General features: G+C 40.2%; 1 protein-coding gene across 4 annotated transcripts in view; it reads left to right on the forward strand.

Annotated features, from left to right (window-relative positions):
* The window catches only part of Cfap69 (cilia and flagella associated protein 69), a 72,616-nt gene that overhangs the window by 47,909 nt on the left and 7,039 nt on the right, over nucleotides 1–17,668 (forward strand). For all 4 annotated transcript variants that reach the window (XM_048433631.3, XM_048433632.3, XM_085684215.2 and 1 more), the window contains 4 exons: nucleotides 3,591–3,709; nucleotides 6,213–6,331; nucleotides 8,148–8,229; nucleotides 16,645–16,837. In XM_048433631.3, the coding sequence (XP_048289588.3) occupies nucleotides 3,591–3,709; nucleotides 6,213–6,331; nucleotides 8,148–8,229; nucleotides 16,645–16,837 (513 nt within the window). The remainder of the gene's footprint in view (nucleotides 1–3,590; nucleotides 3,710–6,212; nucleotides 6,332–8,147; nucleotides 8,230–16,644; nucleotides 16,838–17,668) is intronic.

Genomic DNA, 17,668 nt, shown 5'->3' on the forward strand with positions numbered 1-17,668 from the left:
TTTATGGTCCATTTAGAACACTGGAAGGTTGGTGCACAGAGGCCAGTGTCCAGGGGTCTCTTTTCTAACATAAACACTAGCGAATTCATGAACCTCAGCTTCCAGTTCAAGCTGTGTTGGCCTTTATTATTTGTAAGTACGTCGTCAGTCCCTCAGCCCTCCCTCTTCCTGGTTTTGAAAGTGCTGTCTCAGCATTGCTTCATGTAAATGTTGTGGAGTCCCTGTGTGGCTTAGCTTTCTGAATCCACATACTCAACCAGCCACAGGCCAAAATTACAGAAGAGGAAAAAAAAGTGTGTTTGAACACAGAAAGGCTTTTTCTTGTCATCACTCCCTAAGTAGCAGTTTCTGACAAAGGTCAGCCTTCCCACTGGATTAGGATTGGATGTGATTTTGAATGTGATTTGGAGGTGACTTCCAGTGTCCACGGATGCAGAGTGTCATGTGCAGATACTACAGCAGTATGTGTTAGTGAAGGCAGAGATATTGGGCTCTTAAAAGAAATCTCACATTGGCACAGAACTGAGAGATAGACATTATTTATTTAGGGGGAAAACTTATAAATCAGGATTCTCTGCTTGAAAGGTGGATGGAGATGAGATCCTAACAACCCTCTGGACCAGCAAAAATGGGAGCCAGGTGGGGAGGAGAAAAGGGGCCGGACTTGCTTCAGCATCCAGGTAAATAGTCTATGAGGCCACGCCCCAGTAGGCGGATAAACCTTCCTGCAGCATGTTAGGGGCCTAGGCTTCCCTGGATATAGGTATTTTAGGAACATCTGTGTTTTGCTCATGTTACCTGTCTGTCACAGTGACAGACGCCTGGGAGGGACCCTTTGGTTCACAGTTTCACAGGTCTCCATCCATGGTAATTGGCGTAATGTTTTGGAACCTGTGGTAAATAAACCATTGTGTCTTAGCGGCTTAGAAGTGAAAGAGAAACCGGAAGGGACCAGTTTGTCATCATCCTCTCTTCCAGTAGACCCTACCACCTAAACCTTACACCACTTCCCAACACATGGCCTTTAAGGGACATTCAAGGTTTAGATTGAAGCCCTGCTAGATGTCAGCTAATTGCAATATGCTTTAAAAAAAAAAAGAATCCTTTACTTACTAAAATATTTGTCATTCATCGTTAGAAGAGGAATAGTACCCTCCAATTACAGTACTCACAAGAAAAACCAAACATTTATCTTTATCTATCTATATGTATATCTATACATATCAATAGAGAGAGAGAAGGGAGGGGCCTGACCTTACGTTTAATCCCTTACTGGGTTTAAACCATGCCCCGTATAAACCAATAGATTGAAAGCGGAGTTACGTGAAAACATTTACCCTTATTCTAGAGGAGCTTAGGTGACTCAGCATGGAAGTGTATTTTAATCACAGCTCCGTGCATTCCATTGCACAAAACTGAGTCCAAATGCCCCATTGTAGCTGGAAATGCAATCATATACCCAGAGAGAAATTATAATCCTGCCTAAACTGAGGAAATGTGTTTGGGGGAAGCCTAGCAATCAGCACGGGTTCTCCCAGGACACCTTTCCTTCCATTCAAAGCTGATCTTTGTTACAGAATTTCTAGATGCAGGGAACTTGTCTTTTTTAGCCGAGCAGGGCTTTATAGAAGTTCCATCCTTGAAAATATAGAAAAAGCTCTACAAATACAGTGTCTGTGTAGATACGCCTTTTCCTTAGAGAGAGTAAAAGCTGTATTGGTCACAATACCGGGGAACCTTGCCCTGATGAGAACCTTCATCTGGGCACCTAATGAGTGGCAGAAACCGTAAAGCTAGAGAGTCTTAGTTATTTTCCAACTCGGGCAGTCTCAGTTGGAGCTTCAGTGGGTGTAGTTTCAAGAAAGGAAAAAAGATTGTTCTCAAAAGCAAGGCGGTGAGGCGTCTTGAGCAGAGGTGTGGTGTCGACATAAGCGGGATAATGTGCTCAGGAGGCGGGAACGCAGCCCGAGTGCTATAAAGACAATGTGATGAGAGTTGATTGCCTAAGCAGTAAACAAGTTGGGAAAAACTTTGAGTGGTAAATAGCAGAGTTTGAATTCTATCCTTCATGGGGATAGCGTGTTCTGTTTTGTGAGTCTGTATGTGCAGTGCTGTGGGCTTTTTAATTTTAATATAAATTTTATGTATATGTATGTATGCATGGTGTGTGTGTGTGTGTGAGAGAGAGAGAGAGAGAGAGAGAGAGAGAGAGAGAGAGAGAGAGAGAGAATGTGCCACTATGCACATGTGGAGGTCAGAGGACATCTTTGTGAAGTCACTTCTCTCCTTTCACCACTTTATGTAGGCTTCCTGGATCAAACACAAGTTAGCAGGTTTGTCCAATCATATGCTTAGCTCTCGCAGAGAAGATACAGAACAGCAGGGAGATCACATGCTTAGAGAGCTCTCCGAAATATTACCTGTGAACTGCAGAGAAAGGGAGAGATAGAGCAACCTACAGTTAGCATTTTGCTTTGTTTTGCTCTCGAGATAGGGTTTCTCTGTGTAGCCCTGGCCATCTTGGAACTCATTCTGTAGACCAAGCTGACCTAGAAATCACAGAGATCTGTCTGCCTCTGCCTCCAGAGTATTGGGATTAAGGGTGTGCACCCCCACTGCCCAGCTATAGTTAGACATTTTGATAACAAATTTGCAGAAGTATATATCCTTACCTCATGAAATTACATGATTTTTAACCTTCTCTTTATTCTTTGTGTCTTTCAAATATGCATCTCAATCCCATTCATTTCCCTGCCCCTTTGTATCCACCCTGTGTCCTTGCAACCCCCCCCCAATATAATAAAATTTGAGAGAGAAAAGAAAAGAACAAAAAGGGAAAAATCTCATCATGGAAGCTGTAGTGTGACACAACGAGTCACGCAGTGAACCTTTTTATCCATGTATCTTTACTTGCAAGTGTTCATTGCAAAGAGTCATTGGCCTGGTCCAAGGCCTCTGGTTTCTGCTACACTATAGATGCTGAGCCCTCCCTGGGTCTCCTCTTGGGCATCCTGTTATTGCCCTTTTTAGGGTTCCTGCGGCTTTGGGTGTGTAGGATCAGCAGATCACAGATGGGATAGATGCTGGGGTGGACCACTTCATAACCTGTTGCTAGAGTTCACTTGCAGGCCAGGGCTAGAAACCCCCATCTGCATTTTTTTGTATGTATGGCATGGGGCCGGGGGTGTTGCTTGAAACTGCATGTTTTTAAACAAAACTTGTTGGTCAAAATAAGAAGTTGTTAGGTCATCATTTAGTGACATTCCATTAATTCTGTACTGATATTCCTACATGTGTAATACTGATATTGCCATAGATATTGAGATATTCTATATCCATGGGGCTGTGTGTGTATGTATGTATGTATGTATGTATGTATGTAGAGATTCTTTGTGAGCCAGCTGGCCTAAGTGCTTAAGAAATCCATTTACCACCTCTGTTCACAGCTTCTAGGTTACTATGCAATGAAAACAGTTCCCTCTGTGATAAAATACTTTCTCTAGCTGAAGATTCTTCTTAAAGGGAGCTTCCTAACAGTAAATAACAAAAATACATCTAATAATTAGACTTTTCAATTTTTCTCATGCCAGGAATCTTTAAAAATATGGCGAGCAAACATGATGAAAAGGAAGAAGCCATTGCTTTGGAGATCCAGTCTGATGCATTGCTCATCCTTTCGGGGCTCTGCGAGCATTACATTCAAAGGAAGGTGTGCGATCCCTGTGAGCCTGCTGTCCATAAATGGTTTTTCTTTTTCCTAATTGTGTAGAATATGGGCTGCTGGGATGGCTCAGCAGTTAAACACACTGCTGCAGTTAAACACAGTGCAGCTAAGCCTGCAGTGAAACACACTGCTGCAGTTAAGCACACTGCAGCTAAGCCTGCAGTGAAACACACTGCTGCAGCTAAACACAGTGCAGCTAAGCCTGCAGTGAAACACACTGCTGCAGTTAAGCACACTGCTGCTAAGCCTGACAACTGAGTCTCGGCTCTGGAATCCACAAGACAGAGGAGAGAACTGTCATGACACACGACTGCCCACATACATATATAATGAGTAAATAAATAAAATTTAAAAAGCTAACTAAATTTTAATACTTGCTATAATTAAAGTGTAATTGCATACAGTGAAATGCACAGAGCTTGAATATATATCTCAATAGGTTTGGTGAACATATATAACATATTTACCAATACTCAAATTGGAACATGTAGTATATATCTCTCCATTCAACATCATACAGGTCTCACATTTACTCATGTGCTTTGCAGCCACACATCTACTTACCTGCAGATTAGTTTTGCCAATCCTTTATGTGAGTAAAATCAGACAGTATTTGCTCTTCCAGGTGTGTTTCTGTTATCCGGACAGAAATTGGTATTTCTGAAATATATTCACATTGTTGTATGTATTTTTATTGCTCAGTAGTATTCTATGAACTGTCAGACAGTTTCTGTTTGGATGGGTTAAAGCTAAAGCTTCAGTGAACATTCTTGACCTAGTCTTTTGGGGAATGTAATGCTTCCATTTCTGCTGAGTAAAAACCTAGGAGTTGAATTACAAGACCTAAAATAGCCGAATAGTTTTCCATCCTGAGTTGTAGTGTCAGAAATATCACTTGAAGTATGAAATGTCTTTATGTCTAAAACTAGAATTTCCAAACAAGAGTTTAATTCCCTTTGATATTTATTAGATCTGTAGAAAACTATTGAGTGTCATAAATTGATAATTTAGACAGGAGGAGATAGAAGTGGAATAACAAAAATTAGAAAGAGTTGGATAGATTTTTAAATTTTTTATATTTTATACTTTATGTATATGAATATTTTGTTCACTGGTATTCCTGTGCACCATATTCATGCCTGGTACTCAATGCCAGAAGAGGGCACTGGATCCCCTGGAACTGAAGTTATGTGTAGATAGAAGTTTCTGTCCCACTGGGTCCTATACCTGTTTAGCCTATTAGTTCAGGCTTATTATTAACTAACTCTTCAACATAAATTGGTCTATAATTTTTATCTGTGTTTAGCCATGTGGCTTGGTACCTTTTCTCAGTAATGCATTATCATCTTGCTTCCTCTGTATCTGGGTGGCGACTGCTCTCTTTCCTCTTCCCAGAATTCTCTTAGTTTAGTTGCCCCACTATACTTCCTGCATGACTACTGGCCAATCAGCATTTTATTAAACCAATATGAATGACAAATCTTTGCAGTGTACATGAGCATTTTTCCACAGCAGCTGTCATGTGGGTGCTGGGAGTCAAAGGTAGGTCTGAAAGAGAACTCATTTTCTTCACTGTTGAGCTGTCTCTCCAGCACCCTGGATAGATATTTAAAGAGAGGTAATAGAAAGAAAAGAAAGGGTTTAGTTCCAAGTCTTGACCTATAATGTACTATTCTTTTCTGTCCTGTGCCTGCTTGTCTAGAAACATAATCTTGATCTCAATGGGAACTAGCACAGAACAGTGTGGCAGTGAGAGACATAAACAGTAAGGTAAAGACTGAGTGGTAGTGATCTCATGGCAGTCACTGAAGGCTCCATGACCATTCGTCTACTTATTCCTTTTCTGAGAACTTTATAACATCTTCATGATACACACTGATGGCCGCTATTCATTTGGCATGACTCCAGATTGCATTCAGTCTAATGTGGAGAAAGTCATAGGCAAGTTTTATATGATTTACATTATTCAGACACAGAGAAAAAAAAATGTTAGGACATTAACTTAGCACCTTGTGTGATACCCTCGTAAAGTGCTTGGCATTATAATGAAGAACTAGGAATGAATGAGTACAAATTTTATTTAAAAACCTACTTTTTAGATTTGTTTGCTTATTTTATGTGTATGGGTGTTCTGCCTCCCTGTATGTGTTGGTACTCTCAGATGGCAGAGAAAAGCTTCCAATTCCCTGGAACTGCAGTTATGGATGATTGTCAGCTCCCATGTTCTGGGACTCAAACCCACAGTGCTCTGAACTGCTGAGTCATCCCTCAAGCTCCAAATGAATGCAGTGTTTAATTGTATTAAAATTCCTAGTTTAGAAACTAGTAAACCTCGCTTGGAAAAAACCAACCCATTGCCCCATTGCTAGCATGGTTTTTCTGGTAGGAAAAACAAAACAAACAAAACACTTAAGAGATAAGGTGAGGTAGAGAAAAGAACAATTATAAATTTATTCCAAGAAATGATATAAACAACTCTCTTCAACAGGAAATGTTTGGAACTGAAGGAGTTGACATAATTCTTCATGTAATGAAAACAGACCCCAAGAAGTTGCAGAGTGGCTTAGGCTACAATGTCCTTCTCTTCAGTACTTTAGACAGCATTTGGTGAGTATGACTGTGACCAGCTGAACACCCCATAAACGAAAATTAAATTTACAGCTGTCAACTTTCTCCCCTCAGAATCACACTGGAGGGATAAGTTGTGCCTTCTCTGTGCAGATGACCTAAACATGAGTTTGAGAAATAACAAAGCCATCACTCAAGTAGAAAAGCCACTTGTTTCAAAGCTCAATTGCTTGTTGTGATTTAATCTCATTCCACTTTGGTGTGATCTAGGGAAGGATCTGCTTTACGTATGCCATGTGCTCCTTCTGCTTTGGCTCCTGTAGGCTCTCTGCTCTATTCCCGACATTCTTCTAACCGTTTTGTGAGATTGTGTTGTTTTAATAATTACACCTTTTAAATATACCTGGACATGTGGTGCAACAATTACTTTTCCTTGTTCTTTGTTCTTCTTAGCTTTTATTGATAACGTCAGAGTTCTCCAGAGAAATAAAATTAATATGTTATATAGAAAGGAATATTTATTATAGAAATTAAGTCACTTATAAAGACTGAAAAGTTGTAAACTGAGAAAACATCTGACTTTGCTTCTTCTCTAACCGCTATGACAAAACACTCTGACCAGAACCCAAGGAAGAAAGGGTGTGTTTGGTCCCTGATTCCAAATCCCAGCCCATTGCTACAGGAGAGGTCAAGGTGTCAGGAATTTGGAACAGCCAATCTCTTTCCATCCACAGTTAAGAGCAGAGAGAGAATAAATGCATGCATGCTGGTGCTCAGCCCTTTTCTTCCACTCTTAGATAGCCCAGAGAATGGTGCCCCCCCCACAGTGGTGGTCTTCTCACCTCAGATAATGAAATCCGCATAATCCCCATTGACTTGCACAAACCAACCTGGTCTCTCCTTTTCAAAAGGAAGCCATATTTAACCAAAGGACAGAAGAAGCTGTCTTTAATGCTTGGAAAAAACAGATAGAAGTCTGTTACTAATGATGACCCTCGTCTCTATTATTAGTGATAGCTCAGATCTCCTGAGGAGAAGAGTAAAAGCAGCCTTGGAGTGACCCAGGCCGTCACTCCATGCCGTTTACACAGACTTGAATAGTAGACACTTTAGCAAACGATCAAGAATGGTCAAGCATTCCAGCTGCACCAGATCATGAAAGAGATGATAGACAGGTGAACGTGGAAAACCATCATTCCCACAGCTAGAGGTCTTTAAGAATCATCAGTGTTGTGAAAGGAAAGGAAACTCACCCATGAAACAAAGAAAATTGTAGGGAATTCATTGGTATCAGTTTATCTTGGCAGGGGTAGGGGAGGTGTCAAGACAGGGTTTCTCTGTATAACAGTCCTAGCTCTCCTGGAAATAGCTCCTCCAGGCCAGGCTGACCTCAAACTCACAGAGATCCACCTACCTCTGATTCCCAAGTGCTGGGATTAAAGGTGTGAACCACCACCTCCTGGCTGGTATTAGTTTTTAAAAGTAGTTGAATTTAGGGTTGGCGAGACAGTCGACAGTTAAAAGTGCATGTTGCTCTTCCAGAGGACCTGAGTTGTTTCCCAGCTTCTAGATGAGGTGGCTCCTAACCGCCTGTAACTGCAGCTCCAGAACACCTGACACCAACCTCTAGCCTGCATGCACACATACACACAAAAGTCTTAAAAATAAATAGCTACAATTAAACTACAATTATAAAGCTTCTTCAGAGTTTAATTTTTAAAGTAAAGACAAACTGGCCACTTGATTTAAAGGAATAAAGTAAAAGCCTTGCCTAGTGGTGCTGTGATGGGAAGACGGGTCTACAGGTTAACTCTAATGACACGTTTGTGGAATGACTGGCTTCTTTTCATTGAAGGTGCTGCATTTTGGGATGCTATACTTCTGAAGATTATTTCCTTGAAAAGGAAGGAATTTTTCTCCTTTTGGATATATTGGCAGTAAGTAGTTTCCACAGCACTTTAACACAAAAGATTAAAAAATGGAGATTATGCTAGAAACACTACATAGTGAGGATCTGAACTTTCCTCCAGTTAAGGAATCAGTTTGTGGAGGTCAGTGTTTGCAAAGTTTTCCCTACTACTCTATCAACCTGCCAAGAACAGTTTGTGACAAGCCTCCCTGTGTCCTGTATCAAACTTCTGTCAACCAATCAGTAACTCCTAGCTTTCCCCCAATATTAAAGTTGTGGTAGCACTAGAAAAGGATGACCCTTTTAAGGAGCTGTCTGCAGCTCAGAGGTGATATGAGGGCCTGTGGTGTGAACGGAATGGGCTCGGAGTCAGCGGCGGGCAGCTGTGGGGAGCACAGCCCTCAGCTCTGGTTATTTAAACTAGGCAAGTAGTCAGTTTTATAGGGAAGAAAGTCATGACTTAGTTTCACTGCAAGTCTCAAGGCCTCATGGAGAGTCACAGACATGTCAATATAATTACCATACTTCTTATTAACAGAATAATAAACCTACTTTGATCTGACAAACATACCAAATTGTCTGTGTCCCATCATGTTCTTGAAAGAGAATTTGTAAATTACTTTGTTCATAATGTTTTCATCTATAAAAACAGAGTAGCTGTCTCATCCTGGTATTTAGAGGGTCAAATGAATGTCATATTGCGTGTGTGTGAAAGCACTAAGTGCATCCGCACAGGAATATGCTACGCTTATGTGACTATAAACACACTGACTTAGATTGTGCCTACATACATGATTGCAGTGATCGTGTTACTAAATTGTGCTTAGTGTGGATTTAGTCGATAACTGTTAGAATGCTGTGACCAACTTCAATCACTGACATTTGTGTCTTTCTCCTGAAAGTGAAGTATAGGAATTAAAATCAAAATCAAACAAATAGAAAAACCCACAAAATTCTCATTTCATTTAAGGTTATGTTTTAATACAATTCTGCTAAAATATTTATTCAATGTGCAATAATACTGCTTGACAAGGGTTAGATAGCATGGAACACTTACTGTGTATCACAGTTTCTTATAACAAAACCCATTGCAGGTGATGCTATCTATCATGAAATCTGTGTTAGTTGGGCTTCTTTAGAGGAACAGAACGTACAGACTGAATCTGTCTACACAGAAAGATTTAGTAGAGTGATTTACAGGCTGTGGTCCAACTAATCCAACAATGGCTGCCTACCGATGGAAAGTCCAAGAGTCAGTAGTTACCAGTTCCCAAGGCCAGATGTCTCGGCTGCTCTGCAGTGAACCCCAGAATCCTGAGGACGGAGGCTGTAACACCTGTGAAGGAATGGACTTTCTAGCAAGAGTTAAGCAGACAAGTGAACAAACTTCCCTCTTCCGTGTCCTTTATATGGGCTCCCAGCAGACGATGGGGCTCAGATTAAAGAGCATCTTACCACTTCAAAAGATCTGGACTAAAAAGTTTGTCTTCCACCTCAAAGAACCAGACTAGACTTGGATCTTCCCAGTTCAAATATTTAATTCCAAAAGAATTCCTCCCGGGTATGTCCGGTCGTTTGGTTTTAGTTAATTCCAGATGTAGTCAGGTTGCCGAGAGTAGCCATCACAGAAACTGACCGCATTTACAGTTCAAACAAAAGATATATTTTCTGTGGCAGAGGGGTCATCTACAAAGAATATTTTACATAGAAAATTTACTATGTGGAACCTGTTGTTGCAGATGGGATTTTTTTAATTAGGTTTCTCCTTTGACAATTCCTTGCATGTATGTAATACAACCACTTTTCTCTCATCCCTCACCCTCTTGCCTCCTTTCTGTCCTGTCATCCTTCCCTCCTCCTTACAAATCTCTTTCCCATATTTGTGTCTTTTTATTTTGTGAGCACAAAAACAAAACCTCTTCTCCAAAGCATCCTAACTTTTAACTTAAATTTTTGAAGTCCAGGCATTTTAAAAATAATATATATGTTGGATTAATCCAGCAGCATTTGTAATCAAATGTCTTTTAGCAGCTATTACTTCTTCCTCAGCCTCAAACAATTAAAAAACAACACAATAACAAATAGTATCGAGATTCTCTGTGTTTTTTCCATCTTTATGTGACTTTTTTTAAACTCTATTTTATTTTTATTTTTAATTTTTAGATTTTTGAGACAGGGTTTCTTTGTATATTTTTGACTGTCCTGGAACTCAACTCTGTAGACCAGGCTAGTCTCAAACTCACAGAAATCTGCCTACCTCAGCCTCCCAAATGCTGGGATTAAAGGCAATTGCTACCATACCCAACTACTATTTTTTTTCTTAAGGACTTTCTCTATTCTTTTTCTCTTTTTTATCTCCCAAGCCTGCATATATTTTTAAATACCATGTAACCATTTAAATATTTTTCTCAACTGAATTTTTATTTACAGTATATCTCTATCTTTTTTGACCACATGAGTCTTTAATCTGCTGTGCAATATGACTAAGATTAAAACTGCAGTTTTGGCGACTGACTGCACCCGTTCCTTAGCTTTTTGCAAGTCTAGCTTCGTGGTGGAGGTACTGGCAGGAGCCACATTTATTGCCACAACTCTGTGGAGTTTCCGTGCCACCACTAAGAAGCTTGCTCATAAACACCATTTAAGTGTTTAGTGGCAGGGCCTCTTAAAAGAACCACCATGTGGTTTTTGCTGCAAATACTAAGTCAGGAAGTCTTTCTTAAAGGAGCCGTGCCTCTGCTTGCTGACAGCAAACAGAGCCTATTAGAGTAAAGGTGGTTACCAATAAGCTGCACTTGACTCTGTTCTCGTCTGTCTAGACTCCTCTTTTTTTTTTTTTAAGCTTTCCCAGACTTTATATGGAAATTTTTGCTAAACATTTGGGCACCATTTGTAGACATAAGTTTCTGTCCCTCCTGGTCCCTTAGCCATTCAGTCCCAAAGAAACATACAGAGGCTTAAATTAATTATAAACTGTGGCTTATTACTCAGACTTATTACTAACTACCTCTTACAACTTAAATTAACCCATAATTCTTATCTATGTTTAACCATGTGGCTTGGTACCTTTTCTCGGTGAGGCGTTCTTAACTTTCTTCCTCTGTCTGGCTGATGACAATGTCTCTGCCTTTCCTCTTCCCAGAAATCTTAATCTGGTTGCCCCACCTATACTTACTGCCTGGCTACTGGCCAGTCAGTGCTTTATTAAACAGTACAAATGACAAATCTTTACAGTGTACATGAGCATTATTCCACAGTAAGTGAGCCATCTAGCCAGCCTCTTAACGTGTTTTATTGGCTTACAAAGTAGTAGGGTTCCCTATAGCTTTTTTATAGCCCCCTCATTTAGTTAACCTTCCCTCCCTACCCTGCACCACCCTTCTCCCTTCCCCATCTTTTCTGTCTCCTTCCTCTCTCCAGTATGCTCTGACCCTTTCATCTCACCTGTGGTCTATAAGCCTCCCTCCTTTAAGACGGCTTACTCCCAACTGGCACTTTTCTAGTTTACTAGCTACAGGTCCAAGTTAAACGTACAAATCTGAACCTTCAAAGTTAGGATTAGATGGAATTTTCTACACTTAATATGTGTGCTTGATGATAGGAGAAATTTTCTTGAATTCTTAAAAACTCTTACATAGTTACTGATAGAGCACAAATTGACCCATTAATTTAAGGTTTTTCATATTTGACTGTCACAGTTATATCAGTTAATCTCATGATAATAAGATTATAAGTATATATTATTCTTTTCAACACTCAGTAAAGCATGTAAATGGGAATGATCCTATACTCACAGCTGATCTGTTACTGATGACTATGATCATGTATATATGTGTATATGTGTATATATGTATATATACATATATGTATATATATTATCCTTTCATTTTTGAAAACTTCTCCATTTCCACCAAATTTTTACTATAAAGTGTGTTTTTTTATTTTTTATTAATTTATAAAGATTTCCACTTCCTTCTCTCCTCCCAATACCCTCCCACTCCCCCCACTCCCTCTCCAGTCCTAAGAGCAGTCAGGGTTTCCTGCCCTGTGGGAAGTTCAAGTTCCTCCCGCCTCCCTCCAGGTCCAGGAAGGTGAGCATCCAAAGAGACTAGGATCCCAAAAAGCCAGTATATGCAGACAAAACAAGACCCAGTGCCATTGACAATGGCTTCTCAGACAGCCCCCATGTCAGCCACATTCAGAGAATCCGATTTGATCACATGCTCGTTCAGTCCCAGTCTTGCTGGCCTTGGTGAGCTCTCATTAGATCAGTCCACTTGTATCAGTGGGTGAACGCACCCCTCGCGGTCCTGACTTCCTTGTTCATGTTCTCCCTCCTTCTGCTCCTCATTTGGACCTTGGAGGCTCAGTCTGGTGCTCCGATGTGGGTCTCCGTCTCTATCTCCATCCATTGTCGGATGAAGGTTCCCTCTGATCCTGACTTCCTTGCTCACGTTCTCCCTCCTTCTGCTTCTCATGTGGACCTATGGAGTTAAGTCCAGTGCTCCAATGTGGGTCTCTGTCTCAATTTCCATCCATCGCCAGATGAAGGTTCTATGGTGATATGCAAAATATTCATCAGTATGGTTATGGGCCAAGGCCAGTTCAGGCACCAATCTTGGGACCTCTCCTTGGTCCAGGGAACCCCTCTAGAATCAAGTCTCTTGCAAACCCTAAAATGGCTCCCTTAGTGGAAATATATACTTCCCTGCTCCCATATCCATCCTTCCTCTCTCCCCCCATCCCATTCTCCCAAGCTATCCCCAATCCTTCCCTTCTCCCTTCTCTCTAACCATCTCCCCTTACTTCCATGCCCCACCCCCCGTGCACCCAAGTTTGCCTGGCAATCTTGTCTACTTCCAATATCCAGGAGGATAACTATATGATTTTCTTCAGGTTCACCTTCTTATTTAGCTTCTCTAGGATCACGAATTATAGGCTCAAAGACCTTTAATTATGGCTAGAATCTACTTATGAGTGAGTACATACCATATTCCTTTTTGGGTCTGGGTTACCTCACTCAGTAAAGCGTTTTCTTTTTCCATCCATTTGCATGCAAAATTCAAGATGTCATTGTTTTTTACCGCTGAGTAAAACTCTAATGTGTATATGTTCCACACCTTCTTTAACCATTCTTCTATTGAGGGGCACCTAGGTTGTTTCCAGGTTCTGGCTATTACAAATAGTGCTGCTATGAACATAGTTGAACAAATGCTTTTGTAGTATGATAGGGCATCTCTTGGGTATATTCCCAAGAGTGGAATTGCTGGGTCTTGAGGGAGGTTGACTCCCAGTTTCCTGAGAAACTGCCACACTGATTTCCACAGTGGCTGCACAAATTTGCATTCCCAACAACAGTGGATGAGTGTTCCCTTCACTCCACATCCTCTCTAGCGTAGGCTATCATTGGTGTTTTTGAGTTTAGCTATGCTGACAGGTGTAAGTTGGTATCTCAAAGTTGTTTTGATTTGCATTTCCCTGACCGCTAAGGAGGTTGAGCATGACTTTAAGTGTCTTTTGGCCATTCGAAGTTCTTCTGTTGAGAATTCTCTGTTCAGTTCAGTACCCCATTTTTTTAATTGGGTTAATTAGAGTTTTAGTGTCTAGTTTCTTGAGTTCTTTGTATATTTTGGAGATCAGACCTTTGTCTGATGAGGGGTTGGTGAAGATCTTCTCCCAGTCAGAAGGTAGCCTTTTTGTCATAGTGACAGTGTCCTTTGCTTTACAGAAGCTTCTCAGTTTCAGGAGATCCCATTTATTCATTGATTCTCTTATTGTCTGTGCTACTGGGGTTCTACCTAGGAAGTGGTCTCCTGTGCCTATGTCTTGTAGACTACTTCCCACTTTCTCTTCTATCAGGTTCAAAGTGGTCAGAGTAATGTTGAGGTCTTTAATCCATTTGGACTTGAATTTTGTGCATGGTGATAGATATGGATCTACTTTCATTCTTCTACAGGTTGACATCCAGTTATGCCAGCACCATTTGTTAAAGATGCTATCCTTCTTCCATTGTATACCTTTAACTCCCTTGTCGAAAATCAGGTGTTCATAGGTTTGTGGGTTAATATCCGGGTCTTCTATTCGATTCCATAGGTCGACTTCTCTGTTCTTATGCCAATACCAAGCTGTTTTCAATACTGTAGCTCTGTAATAGAGTTTGAAGTCAGGGATGGTAATGCCTCCAGAAGTTCCTTTATTGTCAGTTTTGTTGGAAATTAGAATGGCTACACCCGCTTGTTTCTTAGGTCCATTTGCTTGAAAAACCTTTTCCCAACCCTTTACTCTGAGTAGATGTCTGTCTTTGTGGTTGAGGTGTGTTTCTTGTAAACAGCAGAATGTTGGATCCTGTTTTTTGTATCCAATCTCTTAGTCTGTGCCTTTTTATAGGTGAGTTGAGTCCATTAATATTTTTTTAAATATTTATTTATTATGTACACAGTGTTAAGCTTCCATGTATTCCTGCAGGTCAGAAGAGGGCACCAGATCTCATTACAGATGGTTGTGAGCCACCATGTGGTTGCTGGGAATTGAACTCAGGACCTCCGGAAGAGCAATCAGTGCTCTTAACCTCTGAGCCATCTCTCCAGCCCCCTGAGTCCATTAATATTAAGTGATATTAATGACCAGTGGTTGTTGACTCTGGTTATTATTTATTTATTTATTTTTTTGTGTAGTAGAGTTTGTGTTTCCCTTCTTTGAGTTGTGCTTGTGAAGGGTTGCTAGATGTCTGAGTTATTGTAGGCAGTGTTGGCAATGTTAGATTCCTTGGGTTGTGATTTTCCTTCTGTTACTTTCTGTAAGGCTGGATTTGTGGCTATGTATTTTTTAAATTTGTCTTTATCCTGAAATATATTGTTTTCTCCATTGATTGTGAACGATAGCTTGGCTGGGTATAGAAGTCTGGGCTTGCATTCATGGTCTCTTAGTTTCTGCAGTACCTCTATCCAGGACCTTCTGGCTTTCATGTTTTCCATAGAGAAGTCCGGTGTAAGTCTGATAGGTTTACCTTTATAAGTTACTTGACTTTTTTTCTTTGCAGCTCTTAATATTCTTTCTTTAATCTGTATGTTTTGTGTTTTGATTATTACATGGCAGGGGATGGTTTTGTTTTTTTTCTTTTTTTGATCCAGTCTATTCAGTGTTCTGTATGCTTCTTGAGCCTTCATAGGAATATCGTTCTTTAGGTTGGGAAAGTTTTCTTGTATAATTTTGTTGAATATATTTTCTGGGCCTTTGATCTGCAATTCTTCTCCTTCTTCTACCCCTATTATTCTTAGATTTGGTTTTTTTATTAAGTCCCAGATTTCCTGAATGTTTTGTGATGAGAGTTTGTTGGATTTGCTGTTTTCTTTGGTCAGAGCGTTTATTTTCTCTATGGCATCTTCAGAATCTGAGATTCGTTCTTCTATCTCTTGTATTCTATTGGTTATGCTTCATTCTGTAGTCTCTGTTCTTTTTCCTAGATTTTCCATATCCAGCCGGCCCTCGGTTTGTGTTTTCTCCATTGCCTCCATTTCAGTTTTCAATTCTTGAACTGTTTCCATTACCTATTTGATTGTTTTTTTCTTGGTTTCCCAGGGTATCATTTACGGATTTACTCATTTCTTCAAACTTTTTGTTATACTTCTCGTCCATTTCTTTACTCATTTCTTCAAACTTTTTGTTATACTTCTCATCCATTTTTTATTCATTTCTTCAAACTTTTTGTTATACTTCTCATCCCTTTCTTTAAGGGAATTATTCATATCCTGTTTAAGGGACTCTATTGCTTTCATAATGGCACTTTTTTCCACTTCTTCTGGTTTAGGGTGTTCAAGTCCTTCTGTTGTAGGGTCTCTGGGATCTGGTGTTTTCATGTTGTTTTTCACATTGTTGGAAGAATTCTTGCCTTGGCGTCTGCCCATCTCTTCCTTCAAATGCTCTCTAATGGATCTTCTGGTACCAGGTCAGGTTCCCTTGTTGGACAGGGACCTCACTGACAGAAGGCCTACCTTTCTGCAGGCAGGCTATTGAAGCACAGGAATTCCCTCCTGCCAGGGTTGCATTTACCACCCAGTCCTGGAGTCCAAGCAGGCTGAGCTGGGGGATATTATGGCCCCAAGGAGGAAGGGAGGAATAAAGGAAGGGGTTCCTGGGTGAAAGCTGGGATGGAATAGGAGGCGAGAGAGCTTAGCAGGGTGGAGCGGCCCCTGCAGAGTGACCAGGGAGTCAAGGGGGTCAGGGAATGTCTGAGTTCCTCCTTGCTGGTTATAAAGTGTGTTTATGACTACTTAAGAATTATTTTAAATCTCTTTATTATTTTAAGTTTTAATATTTGAGAATGGTCATGAATGACATTGTCACTGCCAAACAGTGCTAATAATCCAAGTATCCCTTTCAGTAAGACAGTCATTCTTTGTATTTATTGCCATATTTTTTTGTCATTTTCTATTTCCTTGCGAAGTTGAACCAAAAAAAATTCTGTAATCTGATTCTTGGAATAATGGTTGAATTTTGTGACAATCCCAAAACATCTGCTCACGTCAATGCTTGGCGAGGGAAGAAGGACCTCACTGCTGCTAGTCTCTTGATTAAACTGTGGAGGAAGGAGGAAAAGGAACTGGGAGTAAAACGGGATAAAAATGGCATGATTGTTGGTAAGTGTGTCCATAATTTTTGGTAGAAACAATTAGAGGTGTATCCTAGAGTTTTAAAGAATATAGGAATATGAGGATACTTACGCCATTTTACGGGGTTTTCCCAATAAGTTACTGAAGACTTTCTATCAGAAATTGTGAATAATTGGGGTCCAAGGGGATAGTTCTGTCAGTGAAGGGCTTGAAGGACTGAAGTTCTACCTCAGAACCACAAAACAACCCAGGCCTAATCTTAGCTCTGGGGAGGCAGGTTCGTTGTAAGGCCCACAAAACCTCGTATGCTAGGTCAAACAGACCCTGTCTCAGATACAAACAAGCCAACAGCAAAGTGGATGGTGCCTGAAGAACAGCAATGTGGATCGCCCTCTAGCCACTTGCTCTCCTCAAGAAAACAGCAAATTGTGAATAATTAGAAGAAAAGTAGTGGGTTCGTTTTTATAGAATATTTTAAAACATGACATTTCACTATTATTTGAATACATATTATATATATGTATATGTATGTGTGTGTGTATATATATATATATGTATATATATATATGTATATATATATATATATATATATATATATATATATATTGGGTTTTTGAGACAGGGTTTCTCTGTAGCTTTGAAGCCTGTCCTGAAACTATCTCTTGTAGGCCAGGCTGGCCTCGAACTGACAAAGATCAGCCTGCCTCTGCCTCCTGAGGGCTGGGATTAAAGGTGTGCACCACTAGCACCCAGCCTGACTATATTCTTTAACTTAGAAATTAATGATGCTCCCTACATAAGTATTTGGATTTCTTGCTTTTATAAAACTAGGTTCAATGATATTACATTTACCAATAA

This window comes from Myodes glareolus, chromosome 27 (genome assembly GCF_982192425.1).
Source record: "Myodes glareolus chromosome 27, mMyoGla1.1, whole genome shotgun sequence".
NCBI classification, from domain to species: Eukaryota; Metazoa; Chordata; class Mammalia; order Rodentia; family Cricetidae; genus Myodes; species Myodes glareolus.